This window comes from Neopelma chrysocephalum, unplaced genomic scaffold, assembly GCF_003984885.1.
Source record: "Neopelma chrysocephalum unplaced genomic scaffold, ASM398488v2 Primary Assembly neopelma1_147, whole genome shotgun sequence".
NCBI classification, from domain to species: Eukaryota; Metazoa; Chordata; class Aves; order Passeriformes; family Pipridae; genus Neopelma; species Neopelma chrysocephalum.
This window is the reverse complement of record NW_020897809.1, coordinates 14947568-14965204: the sequence shown is the minus strand read 5'-3', so window position 1 is coordinate 14965204 and position 17637 is coordinate 14947568. Positions and strand designations below refer to the sequence as shown.

Genomic DNA, 17637 nt, shown 5'->3' with positions numbered 1-17637 from the left:
AGCTTTGTGGGAAGCCACAAGGCCCGTGATGGCATTTGGATGGGAGAGATGGAGCCCAGGCACTTAGAGGCTCATCCTCACATCTGTTAGGGATTTGTTTTTCCATTTCCATTCAAAACAGAGAAGTAACTGCACTGCTTTGCCTGGAAAATGCCTGGTTAATGCAATACACAGGCCATCTTTTAAGTTTTGATTGGGTGTTTTAAAGACATTGTTGTGCATTGAGGATTTCTTCCTGTATTTAGTTGGGTGTATGACAAAAATGCCATTATAATTGGATAAATTTTCTTGTAGGCACTTGAGCCTTAATGAGACTTGGAAGAAGGAAGGGATTTTTCTGCAATTGTCTGTTTAATTTACATTATTAGATTGCTGCATATATTTTATCTATATAGATTAGCTGTAAATACTTGTGTATGTACACGTGTATGCATACTCACAGCTGGCAACACTTTTTACTGTTTTACTTAAAAAATCTCAAAGGTTTTTGAAGCCCAAAGTGTACTGACTGGTTAATTTGTCAGCTGTAAAGGTATTCAACACAGAATGATTTTTCTCATATGCTGCAGTTTAAATTGTCAGTATAGGAGAAGTTTAGTGGGTTGGAAATGTTGTTTCTGTCTGGTCTGATTGAGTTTGAGTTTCTCCTGCAGTGAGAGACACCAGAAAGGCTGGAGTGTACGTTCTGATGAGTGGTTTTGGGCTTAAGAGCAGAAATACTTGTTATAGGGAGTTCTGTAAATCAAAATAACTACTTCTTTACGCAAAGTTAGTTAAACAAAGGGCCCTATTGTTGTCAATTTTAGCGTATTTGGACGTTGAGAGTATTTTCATGTTGAGTTTTATATGCCTTTGAGTTGCAGAGTAATATATTGTCAACACTTTTTAAGTGGATTGACTATGTTGCTGTTTTACCTGGTGTCATTTAGTGAGCTGTGGTTTTTTTCTTTTGTTTTTCATTTTTAATTCTTTTTCTTTTTTTTTTTTAATCTTTTTGTGTTGGGACAGAGCTTAGGAAAGGCTTCAGGTTTGCGTTGGATTTTTTTGTTCTATTTTCCGAAGTGCTTGAAGATGGTCTGTTATTACTCTGTGGCACTTTGCTCCCTAGATGCCTCAGTTCCAGGTAAATGGAACTGCCTGAATTTCACCAAATGGGATTTGAAGCCCATCTCAAGGGCAGGATGTGTCTTGCTTGTCCTATCCCGTGATTTTAAGGAGTCGCCGCTCTTGTTTATGGGAGTGAGATGGGGGAGAACGGCACGTTCTGTTAAAAAAAAGATATTTGAAGTATTAACTGTGGGCAGTAGGATCATCAGAAATTCAGCAGTCTTTAAATTTTTGATGAAGAGGGAACTACTGACAAATTGCTGCAGGTGACCCTTGGAGCCGGGGCAGCTCCGATCAGCGTTCCCGGGGCTCGCTGGGCACACGCAGGAGGTGGATGTTAATGCCCGCTGGGACACCGTGGGATGCACAGATCAACTCTGTTCTGGCCAAGGAATATCAAAGGGAAATTATGTATGCAATGGAAAGTGATGGGTTTTATTGGGGCAACCATGCAGGATAAAAGAAGCTTTTGAAGCTGCGATTTGTAGGAGAAGGAACCAAAGGTGCTTTGAGAGAAATAGTGTGTTGTTTGTACGTCACCAGAGACCTCTCTCCATATGTTAATACAAAGACTGCTTGTGTGGGAATGAGGAATGGCTAATAAAGGTATCCTGGGCTGATCCCACAGCATGGGCAGCAGGGGAAGGGACAATTCTGCCCTTCTGCCCCCTGAGGTGAGACCCCACCTGTAGAGCTTCCTTCAGCCCTGGTGAACCAGCACAGGAAGGACATGGAGCTGTTGGAGAGAGCCCAGAGGAGGCACCAAGATGATCAGAGGGATGGAGCAGCTCTGCTGGGAGGAAAGGCTGGGAGAGACGGGATTGTTCAGCCTGGAGAAGAGACGCTTTGGGGTGACCTCATTGTGGCCTTACAGGACCAGAAGGGAGCCTGCAAGAAGGATGGAGAGTGACAAAGGCCTGGAGTGACAGGACCAAGGGGGAATGACTTCAAACTGAAAGAGTGGAAATCTAGTTTTAGTTATTAGGAAGGAATTCTTCCCTGTGAGGGTGGGGAGGCCCTGGCACAGGTTGCCCAGAGAAGCTGTGGCTGCCCCATCCCTGGAAGTGTCCAAGGCCAGGTTGGACAGGGCTTGGAGCAACCTGGGCTACTGGAAGGTGTCCCTTTTCATGGCAGGGGGTGGAATGAGATGGTCTTTAAGGTGCCTTCCCACCCAAACCATTCTGATTCTAATGGTCATCCTTCTTTTCAGGGACTAGGTGTTGACTCCTCAGCAGCATCTCCTGCCATCCCAAGGCTTCCTCTGCTGATGGGCAGTGAGTGAGTCCTCTGGCAGCCCTGGAGAGCTTGTAATGCAAATACAGAAATTATAGTCATTCCCCTTATGGAAATATAAATCAGGTCTCACCCTTTTTCCCCCAGTGCAGCTACACAAGGCATAGTTCATCCAACTTCATATTTGATTTTTTTTTTTCCCCAGTAGCTCTGATTTATTTATCATAATTCTAGAGCCTTAGATGATTTTGAAGTGATTTGTGACTTGCTGTCATCTGGGTTTAAAGAATTTCTGACCTCTGGAAGTACCTGTCTTGGAATGCCTGGTTGAAGGTGATGACCCGTATGTGTTATCAAAAGGGTGTCTGAAATTGGTAGGTTACAAGGGGAAAGCCTCAGGCATACAAATTGTCAGAACAGGGGCCTGAAAATAACAGAGGAAATACTTTATTTGTGACAGGTCACTCTTCTGGGGGAAAAAAAAAAAAGGGATTTTTTGAAGTTGGTTATTGGTTGGAAATAGTTATTCCAAGAAAGGAAGAATTAATGGACAGAGCAGAGGTTGTGTCATCAAGGGTGCATTGCAATTTTAACATGATGGTACATTAATCTTAGAGCTTTTAAATGCAGGAGGTTGTTGCACTGACGTGTAACACGGGATGGGAAGGCATTTAATAATTACTGAAATATAGAGAAATTCATTTGTACAATGTAATAAATGGAGTTATTTAAAATACCAGCAGCAGTTGGCTTTTGGAGGTGACTGAATATGAATACATATTTTTAGATTTTATTAACACTTGTAGGCAATCTCAAACTTCTCTTTGTGCTAAATAGGCAAGAATTGTGGGTTACCACAGGCAAAGAATTCTTCCCGAGACGTTGCAGCTTGAAAGTACTCGGGTTTTTACATCCTTTTCTTGTGTATGTTTGGGAAGTGCAGTTCTGGCACTGAATGGAGATTTTACTTGGCTCCTGGAAGTGAGTTTGGTGATAACTAGGGCACACAAAGTCTTATGCAGATGAACACTGCAGCAAAGCTGCTCCTCAGGGCACAGGAGCCATCCCAGGGCAGCAGGGATGGAATCTGTGCTTGCATCCGTGTCGGGACCATCTTGCCAGTTGAAACCAACTGTCTTGGCTTATGCTTGGGCAGTTAATATTGTCCTAGTAAGTGCTAATAGGTGTCTTAATTTGATTTATTCTATGAGTAGAGGTCTGGTTTTGTAACTAGAGCTCTTAAAAATATTGTTATCAGTTTGTTTCTGATAAACTGGTTGATCACAAGTCATGACTGGCTGGACAGAAAGAACAAACAGTATCAAGACATGTTTTAAGTCCTCCAGAATGAACCTTCTGTGGAAATCTACTTTGTCTCATCCACTCTTATATTTATCAACGTGTGGTTGTTTCATTAAGTGATGTAGAAAAGGGCAGTATAATTCAGATTTAATATCTGTATTTTGAATTTGAAAAATTAACCTCCCCTATCAGTGTAACACCTTCACTGTGCCAACACCACAAATAGGTATAATTTAGTTTCTAATGACAGTAACTAAACACATCATGAGACCTGAGTCACTGTGTTGGGAATCAGTCTGCAGTGTGTGTTGGCTCTGGGGTTGCTGTTGCTTCAAGGATTCACTAAATTCAAATTGTATCATGTAACTGATTAAAAGCAGGAGTTTCTAAAGAGAGTCTGATAAACATTTCCCTGTAAACTTTGGGAAGAATGCAAAGCTGGCTCTTTTGTTAAGTGTTCCCGAGGGCATCCCAAAACTGATTGAGGTGGGCTGTCCCTGCAGGGGATGCAAAGTAAAGACCCCTGGCAAGATGTAAAGAGGCTCTTGAGCAGTTGGTGCACAGAGTTGTGGAAGGTGTGATGGTCTTAAAATAGGGTAGGATTCCTGAGGACTTCAAGATAAATGTCATCCCTTAATTATTTTCTTTTTGTAACTTCACTGCCTTTGTTGACATGGAGTAACTCCCCGTGGGGAAGGCTCAGCTGAGCTGAAGCTTTTTCAGTGGTTATAGTTGTGAGATGGAATAACTGCAGGTACTGAGCTCAGAAAGCCCAGTTGGTGTGTTCAGAGGGTTGTAACGTCGTGATGGATGAGAGGAATAAAGCAGAGATGGGCTGTGACACTCGGTGGAGAAAGATGAGGATGTGGGGAGAGTGGGCATTCAATCACTACAAATGCTCTTTGCTGCAGTGGGAAAAGGAGGGACTAAAATAAGAACAGGGCTGGGGAAGATGCTCTGTAGACCAGAACCACCTGCATGATCCGTGTCCCGGGGAGATTTGGATCAAGTGCAGAGGATGGATGAGCTGGTGGAGCAGGGGAATGTGGCTCAGAGTGTTGATAAATGCAGCGAGACAAGAGAAGTTGTAATAAAACTCTGCACAGAACAGTTGTTGGTTCCTCTGTATAAAGCAGTTGTAAATGAATTTTGTATAAAATGATGCTTTTAACTAGGTCTGTGCTAATGACACACCGGGGAGAGAAGTTTAATCCTGCTTAGCTCTTGGTAATGGAGAAGTTTCTGGGAAACTTTGTTGCTCCTGTCTGTGCTGGCAGCCCGAGTGGAACAGGATGATTTGTGTCACTGCCCCTGCAGGGACAGGGAGGCTGAGGAAGAGCCACAGGCACCTCACAGTGGCTACCTGGCAAGCAGCTTCCTAATGAGTGGTGCTGCTGTGCAGGCTTGGAACAAGGATCTAATGAGACCCCACAGGAGTTGGAGCAACCACAGTTTTCCTTGGAGCACCGTTTTAAACTTTCCTCAGGAACAAGCCTCAGTATTGCTTAGTGGGTTTTTAACCCTGTTCTTTGTCATGCTGCTTTAGCTTTTAACTGCTCAATTCTTTTTTTTATTTACAGCCTTTCAGGTGTATTAGGTGCACTTGTATTTCTTTCAGAGGAATGCTGCCACTGCTGGCTCTGTGATATTCAATATTTCCTCTGTGTTTTGTTTCTTCAAAGCCTTCCCAATCTCTAACATTAAATTACTCAGATATCTTATTCTCCAGATTTGGCTGTTGTGAATCAGAGTTAACTGCTTCCTTCAAGTGATAAAAATCCCTTCTAAATTCATATCTTAAGCTGGCACCATATCTATGTCAATGGAGCTAATAACAGCTAAAAGCTTGCTTTTCAGAAATAATTTGTGGTCGACTCTGGCATTGGACAGGTCTCTCCTTGTCTTGATACTTGCATATACTTTTAGCACTTTTGAGTTGGATTCATCTCAACAGAGACAGATCCAAGTGAACTGGGCTGTCTTGGTATTGAAGCAAAGTCTGGAGATTACCTGGTATCAGGGGAAGACTGGCTTGATAAATTCTGTGCAAGTGGTTTTGTTCTCGTTCTTTTTCAAAAGCCTGTGATTGTAGCATTTTTCTAATTATTTTTTTTTTTATTATTGAACATGAAGAAGCAAGTGTGCAGTTACCATGCAAAGCTAGAATAGTTTCATCATGGCACTGGTTCCTGTCAGACTTAGAGTAGGGATTAGAAGAGGCAGAGGCTTGATTCACTGATGTGGGAGATTAACATTCTACCCCACAGGTATCCCTCATTGAAACCATTATTTTGGGTCATTTTTCACAGCTATTAATTTTATTTTGAGAGAAATTAGAAATAGATATCCCTCCCCCCAGGAAACAAAAAAAATAAATAAAAAGGGCTACTTGAAGTTGTTGTGGGGTGTTCCACAGTTTATCCAGGTGAGGCCCTGGCACAGGTTGCCCAGAGAAGCTGTGGCTGCCCCATCCCTGGAAGTGTCCAAGGCCAGGTTGGACGGGGCTTGGAGCAACCTGGGCTAGTGGAAGGTGTCCCTGCCCAGGACAGGGGGTGGAACAGGATGATCTTTAAGTCCCTTCCAACCCAAACAATTCCATGATTTTAGATTCTATGAGATTCTAATAATTCCCTCCCTCAGCAAAGATACACTGACCTCTAGTGTCAGCACATCGGTTCATTTTCTGTGCTGTGGTTTGGGATCGATACTGAAAAATAGGTTCTAGGTCTCTTTAGCTCAACTAAGTTCCAGGAATTCCTGATTAATTTAGTCTCAGTGACTCTACAAATTCCTCTAGCTCAAACTCTGAGTTTAATATGAACTTGTCAGCCAGATCTGACAAGTTCCAGTTCTATATATAGGAATAAAAATTCCACCTTTGGGGAATTACTGCTTTTTACACTCGACTCTGGGTAGTAAAAATTAAGGTCACTGAATAAAATTACTCACTCTTGAACCTTTTCCAAACTTTTCATTGCTTTCAGACATTCTTGTACATCACATTCTAAATTATATGGTCTGTGAGTGCATAGGTTTTAGAAGGCTAATGCTGAAGGAAGAAGAATCAAGTTTAATTTCTTTGTATGTGTGTGCTCCCATCCTACTTAATTTGTTTGGCTGGTGGATTGTTTTGGGCTTTTTTTATTCATATCTAACTTCCTTCAGTGGACTTCTTGGAGGAACTCATGAGAATTTACTTATCTCTGAAAGTTAAAGGAATATATAATAAAGAAATATATAATAAAGAAATGAAATCTGGTATTTTTTCCTGGTGTGTTTGCACCACTTCACAGGTTTGCTTTCTGACTGCTTTGAAATATCCTTGGCTTTTGAAAACCAGAGCATTATCTAATAGTGGGAAACTTTCTAATTTAAAAATATAAATATATTTCCTTTTAAATATTCTGTGGGTATTACTCCCTTTGTTTCTTTCCTATCTTTTCCAAGCACAGCAGGTGCTGCTTGTCTTTATCCTTTCTGGACATCCTTTATCCTGTCTCCTTTTGCAGACAAAGTGCTGAATTTCTGTGGAGCAAATTTAAGTCCAGCTGTTTCCAAAAGCACCAAAGTGATGCTGTGGATCTGCCCCTTTGTTTCTGCAAAAGGGGGAGGCAAAATTATTCTTTTATTATAGAATTATTGTAAGATCATTTGTAAGATGTGACATTTCGGAAGCAAAATCAAGAGACAAAGGGCTGGAATGATCTTTTTTTTTTTTCCTGTACTTTTCCTCTTCTCTTTCTGAACTTTGGATGACCCAAAAAATGACCAGGGTTGTGTAGGAGCTCTGAAGGTGATGAAGACGCTGAGTGTTGTCATCAGATTTTGAATCCCTGCATTGGCAGTGAATTTCTTTTGTGCAAGTTATTTCCTTGTGCTGGATTATCAGAATATGTATATTTTGACAAGTGACTGTAATATAATGGGTTTTTGGTTGTTACCTCTGATGAGGATCTGATTTTTAGCTTAACACAATAAGAAAGAGAAGGTTGCAGTGAAGCTGAGCAGCAGTGGTGTTTAATACTTGACTTTTTTTGGGGGGGGAAGCAATTTCCAAGGAAGAACCTTTCTCCAGTGCCAAAAATTGACCCAGGGTCTATAAACAACCTCTTGGCCTTGGTGCTTGAAGTCAGGGAGAAAACCTACTCTTGGCTTTATTTTTTCTGTTGCTCATCAGTGAACTGAGGAGAGACTTCAGTGAGTTTATACTTTGGTGTTCAATGGGTGTGCATATGGATTTGCATCTCTTTAAAGAACCAATGTGTTATGGAGCATAAAGATACCTTTATCTGGCTTAAAGCTGTAAATTTGAACGCTGCTAAGTGTCATGCTTTAAAAATGAAATGTTGGTATTCAGGAATAGATCCTAGATTAGCAAAATCTTACAGAACAGAGTGAAAATGAAGTGTTTAAAGTCATTTAAATCTTACAAGGTTAGCTAGTAACTACCATTCCCTCTTTTAGATATTAAAATTTATTAAAATATAATGCAGCCAGAGGTTGGGATGTATTTTTATAATTTTATACCCACAAAGCTTTTCATTTTTTTTTTTTTTAGCTTCTACCAAAGCAGTTTTTTTTCTGGCCTGAAATGGATCTATCATGTTCTGCTTTGCCCAGAGCACCTAAAGAACAAAACGAAATTAATTTAGCTTCTCCATATTTTTTTCCCCTTTCCTTGCAAGATAACTGACACATAAGGATGACCTACTTTAATATTCTTGCTTCACCTCCTCCCTTTTTCCCTTCCTGCCCTTCTGGCTTGTCCTCACTGCTCAGGGCAAACACTGCAGCTGGAAAATCTCGGTGCCATGGGCTTGGGATGGGGATGGTCCAGCAGGATTTAGCCCTGCAGCCCAAACTGGGGGTGTCCTGGGATGCTCCTGTGCCAGGGTTATGCTTGGATGGTCCTGCCTCTGGATGTCCATGGATAACAACATTCCCTTGGGGAAGGCTTTACAGATGGCCCTTGGAAACACGGGGCAGGGAATGGACAATTCCAAGTGTCTGGTTTCAGCAAGAAGTTTCTGGTTTATTTCTTTGGTTTATTTTTTTTTTGGTTGTTTTGGTTTCCTTTTGGGTTTGTTTTTTGTGGGTTTGATTTGCTAAGGGGAAAAAACCAAAACAAAACAGAAGCCGAACAGAAAATGAGAAAATTTAAGTCATAAACTGCAGATCTACTACAGAACAGGTTTCTGCCTTTATTTGTGTGTGCATTTGACCTGACTCTTTTTCTTTTTTTGGCTCAAAGTTTGGACAACCCTCTCAGGCACATAGTGTGACTCTTGGGGATTGTCCTGTGCTGGACTCTGATCCTTGTGGGTCCCTTCTAACTTGGTGTATTCTGTGATTCTGTGAAGAACTATAATGTTGCCAAAGCACTGTTGTGAAGTTTTTAACGTGCAAAATGAACAGAATTCATTGGATTTGCATCACTCCCTTTGGAAACCAATAACATTTTAGTTGCATATCTTAACATTTTTGGATCTGGGGTCTGTGAGAACTGAGTGATGCTCCTCAAACTGTTGGACCCAGGGAGCTGCCTGGGGGTGGGATGTTTCCCCTCCTCTTTTTAGGTGCTTGGGAATTGCTGTTCCCTGCAGGAAAGCTTCCCTCTGTACCAGCTTTGCTGGCAGCAGGTACCTGCTGGGTGATCGATACCTGTGACTTGATAGAGATGTGAGGGCTTGGTTTTGCTTATTTTCTGGTTAGAAACACATGAAAAAATCAGAAAGCAAGAGCTTTAACAGTACAGTGGAGAGGATGCCACTGTCAGCACAGTGCACCTTGCTGGGGGAGGTGACTGACTGTATCCTGTGTGAGCCAGGGATTGCAGGATAAGGAAAAAACACTGTTCTTGTGGGAAAGGGCCATCTGATATGTTTTGGAGGAGATTAAATTCTAGCAAATCATGATTTGGGGATGCATCATAGCAGAAACTCTCTGTATGAACTCTTTTTTTGAGGTGCTTGGTTTGAAATTCAAACACTCAATTTACAGAAATATTAAAACCTTAACTCTAATGTAAAAGGCAGTTCACGTGGAAACATCAAGTTCAGACATCTCAGACTTGGCTCCTCAGAGTTAATAGTTGCTTTCTTGACCTTAATGTTTCTGTGCACTGATCTGTAGACTAATTCCAGAAGGAATCATTTAGTCTGGTCTGTGTACTACCCCAACCCTTCCTCTGCAGAGAGAGGATGCTGTGGAAGTGACACAAAAAGCATGTAAAGGCCACAGTTGTCATACAGCTAAAGAAAAATAACTGTAAAGCTTTTTTAGGAAAAAACTACAAGTAAAATAACAATGTCATACCCAGGCTAGTAGACCTTGGCACAGGGTTAATCATTTGGCCAGTGACAAAAGGTAGAAGTGGCAGCAAATTAGTTCACTGCCTGTGATTGCACCTGATCCTGAAGTCTGAAGAGGAATTAAAACCAAAACAACCATCAGTGAGCACAAGTGCATCAAAAAAAAGGAGGGGTTAGGCATGGCTTTAATTAAATCAGTTCCTGCACACGTTGTATTGTTGCCAGCACAGTGTGTACAAGGCAAGTGCAGCACAAGCTGCTCTGTGACAAGTGTGTTGAGCTGCTGATTGTACCTCGTACTCTCTATCCCTTTAAACCTACTGTATCTTACAAATAAATGAGTGCTGGAGCTTGGTGGGAAGTAGGAGCTACAAAATCAACTTACCTGTCAGCTCTGCTCCTGCTGGAATATGTAACTTCTAACACCTTATAGAGCTAAGTGTGATGTGTCCATGTACCCTTCTGTTGGGGATTAAGTCATAGGGAAAAAAGAGGAACATTAAAGGATCTGTCAACTTTGTATTTATTTAGAACCATTAACGAGGAAACCAGTTCCTAAAGATCATCCAGGGATTCAATTTTATGTTTTTCTTTTAACAGGTTAAACCTTGCCACCTGAAGGACTAAACCTACAGCTTCCCTGAGAGAACCAGAGTTACTGAATTTAGGAGACTGAAGATGCTGCTGCTGTGGAAACAGCTGCTCCTGGTATCATTTGTTGGCTGCCTTGGAGGTAACAATCATCTCTAACTTCTGCTTTAGAACTAAGCATAAGTTCCCAGATTCCAGAACTGCACTTGAGGAGTAGAACCACAGAGGCTTTGAAATGCAAATGTTATGTAGAGTTTAGAAACCAAGCATGCAATAGATATCTTAAATAATACAAAATATTAAGTGAGTGAACTAAAGTAACCTTTTTGCTCCAAAGTTGCTGTATAAGGATGTGCTTTCAGGGCAAGAAGAAGATATTCAAATGCATTAAGGGTGTTGGTGGTGGTGCTGATTTAAGAGCTGCAATATGTGTTTGTCTTCAGCTGGAAACTTCAGATTCTCGCTGTAGCTGGAAGGATTCCTGCAGCTTCTGTCAAAACTTTGTTTGCTTTGGAAGGGGGTTTATTCCTGAGCAGCAGCACTGTGTTACTGCTGCACCAATTCAGCAGTTCAGAGCTTTGTTTTTCTTACTGTGCCAGGCAATTCTCAGTGGTAGGAACTTGTGCTGCTGTCCAGGTCTCCTCTCTGGTGCCACATGAGCTCTTCAGAGTCATTTTTCTGTGCCTTATTGAGGTCAGTGCTCGCTCTCAGCAGCACAAGTCCCAGGTTTTTCTTGGTGATCTCTTTTTTTTCAGCACTTGTTCTGCTTCAGCATCCCCAGTAATGCCAAGGTGTGTGTGAGGGGGAGAGGGGAGGCCCCTGTTCTGTCCTCAGGGATGGACTCTTGGTGGTTTCTGTGCCTGTTGGCAGTGCCAGGCCTGCCAAGAGCAGGATAGTGCCCAAATTCCCTCCTTGCCTCCCCTTCAGGACGGTCAGTGCTGCTTTGGGAAGGGGGGCAGTACTTTAATTGCAGCATGTGAATCAAATGGTTTATTCCCAAGGTCTGTTGTGAACAGACCATTTTTCCTTGCAGGACTCTTAGGGCAGGGATGGATAGGAGGAAGTTCTGTGGCTGGGCTGTGCAGTCCCCTGGCTGTGATCACCTCCTGATGCTGCAGCCTGTGCTGTGCCAGCCTCTTCCTTCATCCCCTCTCCTCCTGTGCCCAGCCCTGGCTGCCCTCAGGAGGATTGGATTCCTGCATGAGTTGCACTAAAACATAGCTGTGAGCAAAGTATATGGATTTAGCTTTATATGGAGGCTCAGAAGGCCGGGATTTGCTTTTGGCTTAGTCAAGAACTTTGAAGAAAGGGAAACGACGTTGTTAAACCAATCTGTAAAGTGAAAGGTGCTAATGTTGTCTTTATCAAATCCAAACGTTTCTCTACAGAAAAAGGAAAATCCCAAGAGACTGAATTTTCTTTTCTCCTTCAGGACTACTTTGTGGGTTGCTTTCTGAAAGAAGTCATGGGCATTTCTGCCACTGAAACAATCACACAAAGACTTGCACAGAATTATTAGTTGAAATAGAGGGGATTTGCTTTTCTGTCCATTAAACTGATGGGAGCAGAACTCCCTTCTTAGTACTTCTTTTGAGTAGGGACTGTCTTGCTGCTGGGTCTGTGCTTTCCCTGTGTCAGTGTGGCCCATCCTGGGATTGCATTTGACCCCATGAAAATCCCAAAATAAAGAGGGAGAGTGTGGCAGGGAGCTGCTTCCCTGTGGAAGGTTAGAGATGGTATCCATGGCATTCCTTAATGCCAGTTTTGTATTCCCAGCTCTCTTCAGCAGCAGGAATGTGGGGCAGGAGGGGGATGTTGTGAGCACCCTGTGTTAGCTGGGGAGTGGAGCCATCCCAGTCAGAGCTGTGCCTGGAAACACTTGAAGTTGAAAAGGTGTTTATAGCCTTAAAATACTTGAAATATGGAAACCCCCTCTCTGATGTCTGCTGCTACATCTCTGTTAACTTTGGGGAATTACTTACAAGACCATTTAACCTCTGCCATGTCTGAACTGGCAAAATTTGGTGTTATAAATATAGCAAAACAATTAGTTGTTGCAGAATGTGTGTATCCACTTCTGAATCTCTTATATAAAACTTCAGGTAAAATCTAAACATTACAAATCGTTGTCTACCTAAAATTTATTTTTTTTTTAGGTCTTGTTGGTTTTGATTTGCTGGATATTTTTGTTGCATTTATATTGGAGTGCTTAACTAAGATGTATGAATAGTTTTCATGCAATAAATCACGTCTATTGGTGATGGCATTCTGCACATTATTTGTAGGAGAATGAATGATTTCATTATATTTGTGGTTGTGTGAGTGTTAGATGAGTATTGATGCTAAAAGAGGCTTGGTTTTTAATCTGTTAAAAATAATGTCTTTCTGTAAGTTTTTCAGTTGATCCAAGGATGATGAGGACTAATAATTTTATCCTGCTGTAGGTTTCAGTTTGATCTGTACAATTTAATAGTTATGCTTTGAATCACAGCAAAAATCTAAGCTACAGGTATAGAGGGGAAAGCTAAAGCTAAACCCCCAATATTTTGTTCATAGGTAACATACAAATGGGTTTTTTGCAAAACAGCAGTCACTTTACCCTTATTGAAGCTGTACCTTTTTAAATTGCAAAGCATTGAAGTCTTGTGGCTTGGTGTGTTGAATTTAAATCTGCTCTTTATTTAAATTGAAAACTTTTTGAAGTGGTACATGAGGTAACATCCAGACCCAGGAGTTCTCCTCGTCTCCCAGGCACTGCTGGTGTGTTGAGAGCAGTAATATGGACAAATCTGTGAACATCCCCCGTTGGAGAGTCCCAAACCAGTGTTTGGAGTGTGAGCAGCAACATCTGCAGAACTATTGGTGTGACACCCCCAAAGCTTTGCTCTCATCTCTGACACCTTGGCAGTGGTTTGTGGGGACAGAACCTCCTCCCTCATGATGAAATATTTTTTTACTCACCTCTTGAAGGACTCCTTTTTTTTTTATCCTTTCATCCTGCCTGCATTTTTTTCATGTCATCTCAGTCCTTCTGGGTTATATTTAAAAGCAACAGAGATGAAAGCAAGTTTTGTTTTGGCTGCCTATGAAGAAGCTTTAAGGATCCAGGATGATGGGAAGGTTTCTTATGTTAAACTGAGTGAACTCCAAGTGTACCAAATGTCTTCCTGAAAAAATATCTACTCAGAAACGTGTAGTTCCATGCAAATATAACTGTGAAAAAAGAGACAGTATAAAAGAGATGATTTAGCTGCAAATTCCCCAGTTCACATCTCTGAGCTCAATATTTTCAACAGCAAAGTTGGCATTGACTGTCACTGAGTTTACTAATGGAGAAATGCTTGGTTTTCAGCTAATTACTGGTAGAATACTTAATTTCCAATGACCATTGCAGTAACAAGGAAAACATTGCTAATATTTTGAAGTGCATTTCTGTGAGACTCATCTTCCTGTGCTCGTCCTTCCAGCCCTTCTTTGCATGTGTTTCAGGTCATCTCTCTGCACTTGGGCACCTGCCAAATGTCAGCTTGGTAGCCACGGGGAGTTGGTAGATTGGAGGACCAGCAAGAAGTCAGGCAAAAAAGCTCTTTTTCATATTTCCAAAGGCCAGATGGCTTGGTGGAGCAGGACTGCTTGGAGGCCTTGAGCACCCACAGTGGATGTATAGCCCTGATTTAACGTTGTGCAGTTGCCATCCTTGTGAATGTTGTTTGGAGTCAGAGGCAGCTCTTGCAGAGATGAGTTTTTGAGCCAGATGCAATTTGCTGAACAGTGTGAACTGAGCATTTCCAGCTGCCAAACCCATCTCACTCAAAACCCTGCAGAAGGTCTCAATCCTGACATATAAATCTCCTGATATTTGGAGACTGGGCATGTGCTCACTGTTAACATCACCTGTTTGCTTTGGTTGCATGAATGTTACTGGGGGACCTTTGGAACAGCAGAATTCTAAAATCCACTTGGGAATCCTGTGCTTGAATTGATTTCAAGCCAGATTTTAGTAAGAGTGTGCTTTAGATGTAAAAAGAAGTTGTTAAACAGTTTTGGAGAATATTATTTTAACCTCTTATTAAGATAGATCAGCAGGTATTGTGATTCCCTATAGAAAACAATTTTTCTTACTCTCTGCTTATAAGCAAAAAGACAGTTCTTTTAAGACCTGTCTGCAGTTCAGTGTTATGAAATAACTTCATAGCTGCAGAAATGGAGATGATACTGATCTTGGCTTATAAACCTTGACACACACTGTCTTTGCAGATAATGTATTTCAAACTGGTTCCCTTATTGCAGTGTCCTATATTGAATTGCTTTTCGTTTATCTGATGTGAATCTTCATAGTTCATCAAAAGGGGGATGTGAGAGCATCTAATGAAAAAAAACAATGGCCCTGGGGCTTTTGTTTATTGATGTGTGATTATATCTGCAGGACTAATGATGCTGTGGTCTTCTTGGCCATTTACCTTGGGGAGCAAAAAGGTGATTACTTAGCATTGAATATATATATATGTGGAGTTTCAAAATGTCTGCCTTGTTAGGAAAGGAATTTAAAAACACATGCTTTAGCATTATTGTGTTTAAATTACTCTGAAGAGCAACTTCAAAGATAAAAGCCAATCAAATATGCAAAACAACACGAACAGTTAAAAGTGCAAAACTAAGCTGTGAGCTGGGGGTGAAGTCATGAATTGATTCCAGGTGTAACTTCTTTCAACTTCTCCTGATTCCTTTTCTCGCTATTGCTAATTTTGGCTTTATTTTCCTGCTCAACTGGAGAGGAAGAGGAAAGCTCTGGGGGAGCTGTGTCTCCATCAGTCTCAGAGCTCACCCAGCCCTGCACAGCAGCCCCACTGTGGGCACAGGCAGAGGTTTATTCTGCTTTCTCATAATTTTCCAGTGCTAAAACTGACTGTTCTGTTCTCCCCTGGAAAGGTATGTTTTTAAAGTTTCTCCTGAGAATTTAGAGGAAAAACAACTTTTGAAGGGTGGTTGAAGGGGAAGGACAGCTGTGAATAAAGAGAAGGTTCAAAGAAAGGAAACAAGGAGAACTCTGTGTAAATGCATAAAATTTTTCTCCTTCAGGAGATGAAAGGGCACATTTCAAACAGGGTGTCCAGGGTGAGACCTGGAGACACCACTTGGATTAACTTCCCCTTCTAAGCTTCTAATTCACTGCCACCACAAACAGTGTATCCTAAGTCTGCCTTTACTGCACTTATTTAAATAGAGAAAAACAAACCCAATCATTATTAAACTTTTCCCTCCAGCCATTGAGAGCCTTGACAAAAAAAACCTCAACAAAATAACGAACCACAAATAACCCCCCCCCCAAAAGACCCCAAACAAACAAACAAAACCTCCAGCCAAAACACTATAACATGTAGAAACTATTTGGACATTGAAATCTGGTTTCTATTCTGTCCCTTTACGCTAAAATTTGTAAACAGGGAGGTTTTCTATTTAATTCCTTTTTCAACAGCCCATTTGAGTTTAAAACTAGATCATATTAAATGTATTTCTTTATGTCAATTCCGGTGTTTTTATTGCTTTCATTTTCATTTTTTCATTTTGTTTCCTCAGTCTGATACAGAAATAAACCTTTAAACCCTCGGGCTCAGCGATGTCATGTGTAAGATTCACACTTCTCTTTATTAGTATTAAGTTTAGGAGACTTAGGAAATTGGAAAGCATGATTCTTTCTTTATTTTCCAAAAGAGCATGAAAACAAACCTTCTGTGTTCTTACTGATCTGTTGTTGTGATTAAATCATGCCAGAGGAAAGTAGAAATATCCTCTGCAGATGGAACTTTTGGATCTCTGCACTTGCAATACCACTTTATGAGGGGTGAGGGACTTGTGCATGTGCAGAGGGTCATGGTCAGGTTCTTGCTTTGCCCTTGTATCTTGTGCACCATATTGATTTGAAGTGGAAAGGGAATCCTACTGGAAACAGTGTGATATGGGTCCACTTTTTATTATCATTGCACTTCACCTGCATCTCAAATATCAGGATCTGGTAAGAACAATATTCCTGTTCATTCTGGTGTCCAGTGTAACTTGAGATAGGCTTGACTTTTTCATGAATGGTTTGGGAGGGACCTTAAATCTTATCCAGTCCCTGGGCAGGGACACCTTCCAGTAGCCCAGGTTGCTCCAAGCCCCATCCAACCTGGCCTTGGACACTTCCAGGGATGGGGCAGCCACAGCTTCTCTGGGCAACCTGTGCCAGAGCTTTATCCCCTCACAGGGAAGGATTTCTTCCCAGTGTCTCATCTAAACCTACTCTCAGTCCATTTATAGCCATTCCCCCTGTCCTGTCAGTGCAGTTCTGATGAACTGTAGCAGTGTATTTGCTGCCATCAGTGTGTAATTCCTAGTACAGTTCTTGGGCATTGGCAGAATGCCAACAGTACCTTCCCCTGAGTGAAACAGATAAAGCTCTTACAAACCTGCTATAATTTTGATTTAGTCTTTGGTGAGGAGTTTCCGTATGGGTGAGAATCCATTTGTAGAAAAAAAAAAAAATAAATATCATCCCTTGCTACTCTTGTTAGAATTCAGTTTTCATTAAGAGTTACAGCCTTCAGACAGAGCCAGTCTGTATCTTAATGCATAATGGGTTTGCATATTGATATTAATATCCTTTTTGTGCATTAGACATGTATAGTCATAATGCATCTATGCCAGTAGTGACTGTCAGAACTGTTTAGCTGGGATTGCTTGTGTGTGGCTACCAAGATTCATTGCACTGATAGAAAATCTGGTTTGCTCATTGAATTAGTTACTAAATGAGGAACCAGTCTTAGAGTTCTGCTTTTCGTTGGACTGTTTGGTGCTTCAGGATCTGTCAACAGAAAGCAGAATTCTTGGAGTAAATCTGAAAAGGCGCCTGTTGGAGGTTTCCCTTTGCACATACCATCAAGGTTAACTCATCTCTGGTGGTGAACACAGGACACACAGCCTGGGATCCAAGCCCTGGGAGGCAGGGAATTTGTCCTGCTGCAGGTACCCCCAGGGTTTTAAGCTGACAGATGGTGGGAGCTTATTGCAGACCCAGTTTCCCCTCGTCACACACCAGTGTAAATCCATGCTCTGC

The 17637-nt window shown here is 41.5% G+C and overlaps 1 protein-coding gene across 1 annotated transcript in view; it reads left to right on the top strand.

Annotated features, from left to right (window-relative positions):
* The window catches only part of CNTN3 (contactin 3), a 104353-nt gene that overhangs the window by 15393 nt on the left and 71323 nt on the right, over positions 1 to 17637 (top strand). Inside the window, exon 2 of the mRNA XM_027700633.1 lies at positions 10554 to 10686. Within this exon, the coding sequence (XP_027556434.1) occupies positions 10632 to 10686 (55 nt within the window). The 5' untranslated portion in view covers positions 10554 to 10631. The remainder of the gene's footprint in view (positions 1 to 10553; positions 10687 to 17637) is intronic.